Genomic DNA, 9,772 nt, shown 5'->3' with positions numbered 1-9,772 from the left:
TGCCATCACGTTTCCCTGTCATGGTTGTTATTCAAAATCGAACATTCTTTACCATGAAAAAAGATTCGATGCTTGTATATTATAATATAACAATAAGCGGAAAAACTATAGATGTTGTTTTTTTTCCGGTTCCTTACGCTCCAAAAGACTCGAACAAATTGAACAATTCATTTTAACATAATTTATTTTATTTTCACATGATATAAACAAAAATCCAACAAAATCGTAATAATTTACACAAAAATAAAAACGTACAGTCACGATGTACAAAATTTCCAGGCTTATAATAAATTATTATAATGATTATATTGGCCAAAATGGCACTATGTTTTTATTATATGTATATATTAGGTATAATCAGATATGCTAAAATATTTTTTTAACCAATATCACAAGGCGGTAATAATATTTTTAAGTTTTTCATCGAGATTATTTTTTACATTGATGAAACAAAATTGAATTTATTAAAAGTATTAATAATAACACATGCATAACATAAATTGTTTCATAAATATATTAACGTACTAGAGTGTATGCGTATTTAAATCATGTATATATGGGTAATTATTAATAAAAAATAAAACTCAGCAATTGATGAATTGTTTCTCAATAGTGTAATATTTAAAAAAAATATTTGCACATAATACTTACAATGGAATCTGTACATATTGTTTTCCACACAAACAAAAATTAAAATAAACAAATAATTTAATTATTTTATACAATTATTATTCAGTACCTATATTTTATAAAAAAAAACACTATGGTTACATTTAATAATTACATTGTACTTTTATCGTTTAAAAGTACTTACATGTTTTCATGTAGAGACGCGTACTAGGTGTAGGTACGCTTATTGTATCCGATAAATATCGGAACACTGTCCCGGAAAATTATTCGACGTAAGTAATCATAAAAAACAGTCATTGTCTTTTCTTTTCATTGTCAGTTTGTATCGTCATGTTATAATAATAATAACAATAATAATTACGGAATTATTAAAGTTGTGAATGATGCATACAGATAAATTACATGTGAATGTTGAGTCTCATTACCAGAAAATCGAATAATAACTTCAATTGGCTTGTATTATGTTTTTAAATAATTTTTTTTGTCTGTGTGTAGTTACCTACATAATATCTAATGTTAAAAAAAAAAAAAATTACCTTGGATCCCAGTCATTAAAAAAAAAGGGTTTTCAAAGGATGGGTTAAGTTCTAAACCAATCGGTTCAACGCATGTATAAAAATACACTCAGTTTACAGTTAATGCCCGTGATGTGTGCATTTTTTTTTACCTTACTACACCCTTTTTACTAAAAAAAAAACGGAGAAGTGTATTAATATTCTCAAGACTATTATTTTATATCGACTATTGGTAAATTGAATAACGTTCCTACCGTTAAAGTTTACTTATTTACGGGTTTCTCCCTCTTTTTATAACATGACGTGCATTATTCATTAAATACGTATCCTGCAACATGATATATAAATGAAGCTTTACTAGAGAACTGACTGGAGAACGTAATATGTAATATATAATTTAATCATTTATACATAGACACGCAAAAAGTCGTATAATATTGAATATTTTTTTAAAAACTAGTCATCTATTTTTTTAGAAAGAAAATATCAAAACACATCCATGCAAGCATAATACATGTGGTCTCAAAACACCGTCATATAAATAAAATAATTCCGTTGTCAATAACGTTAAATATTTAATTAATGAAAAAAAAAACTTACATTGATAACTACATATTTTTCGAGACTTGTGTGATGATCAATTTAAATATACAACGCAGAGTGTACTTTATAAATCAGTGTAAAATATGCATGGTACAGGCAAAATAATAGTTTATGAAATGTAAAATACGTACAAACTACATTAACTAGCTGCTGTACAATTGTTGTCGAATCCTACAAAAAATTCATAAATTATAATAATTAATAATACATTTAGTTATTGTAACCATGCGAATTTCAAATAAAATATTTCAGATTTATTAATTTAAAACTGAAGAACAAATATGACTAGTTCAAATAATTTTTTGTAGATGCAATATTTTTGGGGTGGATACTAATAATAGTATTAATATGTTTAGATAATAGACGTATAATAATAATTCTCGTAAATGTGTGAAGTACATCGGATATTTAAAAGGCTGGGCATTAACGAGTTAAAAAGTTAATTTTATTTTAACTTTTTAACTTAATTAGTTACTTTTGGCTTTTCATTAACTTAACTGTTAACTTACTAAATTTCTTTCTTAATTAACGTGAAATTAATGAGTTAATTTTTCATTTTAAGAAGTAAGTTAAGTTAATTTATTTTGTTTTTAATTTTATAATATTTCACTATTTCAGTCTATTTCGTTTTCATGTCAAAAATATGTATCGTAAATTGTTGTAAGTTAAAAATTTATATCATTCGAATCTAACTTATATGGAAATACTGTATGAAGTATTAACAGTCTATATCCTATAATTTAGTTTTGAGTTGGAAAAAAATTAAGTACGCTAGCATTGTATAAACAAATTAACTTTTTTTTAACTTAATAAAAAGTTAGCAAAAAGTGTGTATTAACTTTTAACTTAACTGAGTTAACCTAGAGTTAAATTAACTATTAACTTTTAACTTTTTGTTATTGGTGCATATTAACTCAACTTAACTAAGTTAAAAAAAATCATTAACTTGCCCAGCCTTGGATATTTGATACTTGAAGCATAATGGTTTAATTAAAACCACAGCCAACGAACCAAAAATTGGTAAACATTGTTTATATATTATGGATATCTTGAAATACAAACCTTCGAATAATTTTAAGACAGTAAACTATATTACATTTGTTTGGTATGCTGAATATTATTGTTAGCCTCCAGTTAAGAACTTCTATTGAAACAAAACAATTTCGAAATCTTTCGTCATGAAACTAAAAACATAATATTAATAATATTATACGTACAGCCTTACCATTACGTTAAATTATTTACTTCAGTTAAATGTTAGTTGAAGTTTCATGGTTATGATTAATAATAGTTTTAACTTTTAAGTTGTGATATAGTATATAATAAACTTAACATTGGACGTTTTAACGATAATGTTTCGAATCTATGTGAACTGGATATTTTTTTTTACACTTAGGTATAGAGAATATAGTCTGATCATTAATACTGCTTATAAATCTAAAATCCGTTTTTTTCATACTACGAAATTAATATTTTTAATTTACAATATTATGAAGTATCTTAGTCAATAAATAAAAAATTGTTTTTATTCATTAGATTTCTAAAAATTGAAACTTATTTTTCAAGTTCAAATATAATTAATAATTATGTAAAATAATTGTGTCAATTTTTGTTCAATTTTTAAGTATTTTACTACACCTGTTGGATATTATTCCTTTGATAATTTTCAAATAACTATTTGATATGATTACGTACGTATTTATGGCATGTAAATAGTATTACATATTACTATATTAGTATTAAATAATAATATATTACGACTACGATATTATAATATTAATTGATAGATAAAATTATTTTTTCGTTGCTTTAGTTAAAATTTAATAAACATTATTTTGGAGTTTATTGAAACAAATAGTTCACAAAACTTCAATTAACATAAATATTATTAATTCTTTCACATTTAATAACACGAACAGTTTAATTTAAACATTTAAAAAGCTACATTTCACACTTGCCTGTACAAAATAAAATGTTAAAAACTTACGTAAACAAACTGGTTATTAAATATTTCCATTTTTTACTGTATTTGTTTGATTATAGATTTATACACATCGGTTAATATAATATGATAAAGATGTCATTATAATATTATAACTTATAATACATCGTAATTATTATATTACCTATTTACATTGAAGACATAATGTATAATTATTATTAGTATGATGGAAAATTATTATATAATATTAGTTAAGACCCACAAATGTCCAGTACATTTTAGCTTAACATTTGCAAAAGCATATAGATTATTGTAAACATAGCGCAATTGGAGATGGCGAATGACCCTGAAGTCGAGCTACGGACCCCGTGTTGCATGGCCGCCGGTACTTCAGCTAATAAAACATAAAACAAAAAGGAAAAGTGTGTAACACTATAATATAATATTATACACATTAAAATGCAAAAATATTGCATTTTATTATTACTTATTATAATTTCGAGTAAGAGTGTAGAACAATGTTTATGAGTGTACGCGTCATATATTATAATGTACTGTTCGACACCTCTCTTAATTCGTTTAAACTTAATTTTAGCCCAACATGCAATTTGGTCACTAAATCGCTCCATTATTTTTTAAATCAACGATTTTTCCGCACGGTGTATAATTATTGTTTTTTTTACAACAATCGACAGTGAAATTTCATTAGTGCCCGAATAAAATTAATTATTTTTACGACCTTATAATTTGTTGTATAGATTTTATATCTAACACATTATTTTACATGAAATATTTCTCTAAAACAAATCTATGAGCTTTATATCCATGCAATTTTATAATTATAACGATTTAAATATTGGCAAATAGTTGTAAATCATAGTATTGAATTATCAGATACTATTATAGAGATTATTTTTTCTATACCAAGAAAAAAGATATTATGATACCACTGTACCAGATACCTACACATTTTTAATAATATATCAATCAAATCATCAACACTTCATGATTGATCGACATATTTAAATATTTTACACACATTTTGACTGTAAGTTTTTTCATTATAAAATATAATATATGATTATAAGTTTTATAAACCAAAGTTAATTTGTGTTTTATTTGTTACTCGTTACACGTATGTCGCATAACACCTCACTAAATAAAATTAATCGATTACAACATAATAATTGTGTATGCAAATTTAGTGTATGAATAAATTATCAAAATGTATATGTTATAATTATGAATTTTGATGTTTTGATATTAGGTACCTAGTAGCTACATATAGTTTGCATTAAATGCGACAATGTTTTAATATTAATTTAGTATAAAATATGAAGGAAAAACATTGATAACAACTATCTATACTATTTCATTCTTAATAAACGCATTACTCTAATATGTTAGCATTATTGTAATTGTTTGACACATGTTCATGATACCTGATTTAAATGTTGATATAATAACCAGTCATGATCAGATGCACAATAATATACATTTGATAATACTAAAATTACACAAAATCAAACTTATTTAAATTCTCCATAGTTTTCATCACACTATAGTTTAATTATAAATTAATTATTTACGTATAAATTAAATAGTGTACGTCTTATTATTTCATATAAATTGATTATTTTCAGTGAAATTTGAATTATACAGACTATAAATTGATATAAATTAAAATAGAGTTATATTCAAAAAATGTGTTAACAGTTATAACTATATTCATTACTTGTAGAGAAATAAAATAAAATGTTTAAATTAGATCATTTAAATATAAAAATAACAGGAATAAATATTTGTATTCCCAAAATGCACGGTAATATTATATGTATTCAATAAAACCAGTGGTCTTCAACCTTATTCAATTCAATTGTATTATTATTTTTTTATATATGCCATAATATTATGTGTTTTAAAAAGAGCTGACTGATAAAATCTGTTTTACAAATATGGGTAAAACCTACCAATTTTTAATTAATTTAGTTTTATTATATTATTATATTCATTTAATCCGCTTCGTATAATTGAATTAATTAATTTTTACTACATTTTATTGTTTAATTATTAAAGTAGGTATATCACGAACTTCATAACTTATTTATTCAGAATCTAAATTTAGATATTATATAGCCTGGAATAGAAAATACGACCAAGAGATTTTATTAAATGGCAAATGCACATGGCATGTAAAACGTTAAATTGCGTATATTGTGATTTTTATTGTAGTTAATAAGGTTTAAAGAAGCATTGTTTTGAATAAACTTATTAGGTATATTATGTTAAAATAAAGATCGAAATAATATTATTATTGATTTTAATATTATAATACACATAGGACCCTAAAATATTTGTTTTTCTTTCGAAATAAGGTGTCTTAAAAAAACAAATTACGTGATAGATGCTTAAATTTAGACATGATCATTTCTACTTAAATTAAATTAAATTGCACGATAAGAATTACTTGGCGAGGTTTTTGAAAACACAGTTATAGATAAACCGTGTAATCGGAGTTGCTAGTTATCGCTATTCGGTCGAGCTGAAAATTGAACGCAGCTGATCCAGTGGATCAACTGGATATTTCCGCGCCAAAAAGTTCTTACTAGATATTTCTAAAGTTGTACATATGTATAGCTTTTTACGTTACACTAAAACATGTCCTGAATATAAAAAAACGGAAATACGAAAATAAACCAATCCATTTTAAGACAAATAATACAAACGATTGTCCCTATTTAATAAGAATTAAATAAAGTGAACAAAATATCACTGTCCTTAAATTGGCTTAAGTGAAATTTGATTATTGTTGATTTTGTATGATTATTTCACTGAACTCTATAGAACTGTATATATTATTTTGTAACGAAAAATGTACTAGATAATTAATTTATAACTTAAGATACGATTAAAACGACAATACAATAATATTAATAAAATAATACAAATGCCTATATTATGCATTTAAAATTAACTTTGGTAACTGATATTTTAAGAAAGTATAATTACTATTTGAAATTAAGAAAAACTGATAAAACTAATAAATATATTATGTGAATGTGTGATATTGAGTAACTGAATATAAAATTGAGTGCGATTGTCTCTCCGAAGTAAAAATAGTTTCATGCATTTTACGAAAAATTTGTTGTTAAAATGTCTTATTAAAATAATGTATTATATTTGTTATGAGTAGGGTTAGGATGTTTATGATTTTGCATATTTTTTTTAGGTTGTCCAATAGCATCCATTCATATACAGAAATATGTTTCATGATATTTATATTCAAAATATCATAATTTTATTTTGCATATAATTGCATATTTTACCATTTTTTTAAAAAAGTGCATAATTTGTGTTTTTTTCTGGTTTTAAGCGCATATTTGACGGTTTTCGATGCAAAATGCTGAAAAACACTCTAATTTTATATTTTACTGAATCTTATATAAGTTTGATTATCTGTATTTTACATATTATCATTTATCACTTATTTATTGTTGAGAATTCAATATTATGGTTTTACCTATTCGGAGAAAATAATATAAAGGTACCTACTTAAATAGAATTTTCGATAAGCTTCGTCAATTGTCACAGTCAAAACTTATCTTAAAACTGCGAGTCATTAAAATTTTATCAGATATTTTAACAGAACGTTTAAAAAATAATGTATAGTTAGTTTCCGTCTTGTCAACGACTGATGTAGAGTACGGTATATTGCACGTTTCGTATTTTGTCGTGAACGTATTTGATTTATTAAATCACTCAGTTATGCCTAAAGTTAAAAGCTCTTGTTCTAACCGACTAAGAGGTTCTGTAAAAGAATTTAGAGAGCACGTTTTAACTACCGATGGTTCAATCCTTTATTGCAAATTATGCGAAGTTAAGGTCGGTAGTGAACGTCGGTTTACTGTTGAACAGCATATGAACACCGCTAAACATATTCGATTGAGTAAACAAAAAGAAAAAAATGATAAACAACAATTAATATCAAACACAAAAATATCGTCATTCAACTTAGATTTATGTAGAGCATTGATTTCAGCAAACATACCATTAAATAAGGTCAACAACGCTATTCTTCATGATTTTTTGGAAACGTATACAGGAAAAAAGATACCAGATGAATCGACAATGCGTAAAAACTATTTATCAGAGTGCTATCAAGAAACAATGAATACAATTCGAAGTTATGTAACCGACAAAAAAATTTGGGTTTCAATCGATGAAACAACTGATTGTGAAGGCCGTTATATAGCAAATGTAGTAGTTGGCACACTACAAAAAAAACGAACCGGTAAAATTTTTTTGCTAACTTCAGAACAGTTGGAAAGGGCTAACTGTTCAACTATTAGTAAATTATTTGATAAGTCAATGAATTTATTATGGCCAAACGATGTGCTTCATGATAACGTCTTATTATTTCTAACTGACGCTGCGCCATATATGGTAAAAGCAGCCAATAGTTTAAAAGCTCTGTATTCTAAGATGGTACATGTGACATGTTTAGCACATGCACACCACCGTGTTGCTGAGAAAATACGGGGTAGTTTTAAAAAAGTTGACGAATTAATATCAAATGCAAAAAAAGTATTTTTAAAAGCACCAAGTAGAATACAAATATTTAAAGACGAAGCACCCGCAGTGCACTTCCCCCAATACCTGTAATAACACGCTGGGGAACTTGGTTGGATGCAGCTGTTTATTATGCAGATCATCTTACTGATATACGCAAAGTTTTTAATAAACTGGATCCAGAAGATGCTGTAGCCATACAAAAATGTCATACGCTTTTGAATGATCCATCTTTAGAAGCAAATTTAGTATACATTCAATCAAACTATGGGTTTTTATCAGTCAATATAACTCGTCTTGAATCATCTGGGCTGCTTTTGTCAGAGGCAATATCAATAGTCAATAATACAACAGATAACATTAACAAAGCCGGTGGACAAATCGGCAACGAAATATGTAGTAAATTTAAAACGATTCTAGAGAAAAACCGTGGATTCAAAACAGTATGTCAAATTTCGAAAGTACTTAATGGAGAACTTGAAATCATTGAGGGGATCGAAGAGGAATTAACTGCGGAGGATTTCGTTTTTTTTAAGTTTTCACCAATTACGTCTGTTGAAGTGGAGAGGAGCTTTTCCAGGTGACTATTATTATTTAAATTAAATTATTATATAAATTATAATTAAATAATAATAAATCTAAATTAAATTATAATAATTTAAATAAATACAATTTTTTACATAGAGATTTTTTGTTCAATAGATTCAAAAACGTATTAGCTCATAACTTATATGAGTTTATGACATATTATACTAAATTCATTGTCAGTGTTAGTAATTAAATATTAAAAACTTGATTCGAAAAACTGTAAAATAAATTGAATGTAAAATATGAAAAAAATAATGTACTGCGAAGAAGAATAATAGTAGGTACTTAGAAATAATACTGGCTAGAAAATCAGTTTAAATGCTGTATATTATCTTAGCAAATCAATTTCAACATTAGATCAATTCAATTTTAGTTTGTAATATTATATTTTCGCTAAACGAAATATTTGTTATATATTTTAATATTATACTAACGTATATTTAGTACTGGCTGGAATTTAGTACGTAATATTTCCAGAGGGTAGTGACACAATAGATAGGACCATGAAAGTAATTTAACCAATTTGAGGATCGGAAAAAAAAACTATATTTTTATCTATTTCCCAAGTATGAATATTATCAGCACCTATATATATAGTTCCATAACCCTGAAGTTTCATCGTGGTATTTACGAGACTATATTGTGTGTAGGTGCCTATGTGAACACCCATCAAGCATAACGCGGTATCACAATTTTATTATTATATGGATCGTTGTATTCATTCTGCACTGTGGCGTATCTGAAGCTGCTCGACTCACCTCTGAGGGTGGGGGTTTATTATTTTTTTTTAATAATACGTCTTGATACGTAGTCTCCAGGCTCCACATTGATGGAGCGAGTTCTTGATTTTTTTTTTTTTATAACAGTATAATAATAATTTTAAAATCATTTAATGCTAATTTGACAATTTTGTATTAAATAAAGA

General features: G+C 25.7%; 1 protein-coding gene across 2 annotated transcripts in view; it reads right to left on the bottom strand.

Moving 5' to 3' along the window:
- Positions 1–200: 200 nt before the first annotated feature.
- LOC132948754 (uncharacterized) overlaps positions 201–9,772 on the bottom strand; it is a 196,723-nt gene continuing 187,151 nt past the window's right edge. For both annotated transcript variants that reach the window (XM_061019392.1, XM_061019393.1), the window contains one exon: positions 201–4,084. In XM_061019392.1, coding sequence (XP_060875375.1) covers positions 3,969–4,084 — 116 coding nt within the window. In that variant the 3' untranslated portion in view covers positions 201–3,968. The remainder of the gene's footprint in view (positions 4,085–9,772) is intronic.

The sequence above is a fragment of the Metopolophium dirhodum genome, chromosome 7 (assembly GCF_019925205.1).
Source record: "Metopolophium dirhodum isolate CAU chromosome 7, ASM1992520v1, whole genome shotgun sequence".
NCBI classification, from domain to species: Eukaryota; Metazoa; Arthropoda; class Insecta; order Hemiptera; family Aphididae; genus Metopolophium; species Metopolophium dirhodum.
This window is presented reverse-complemented; position numbering and strand designations above follow the sequence as displayed.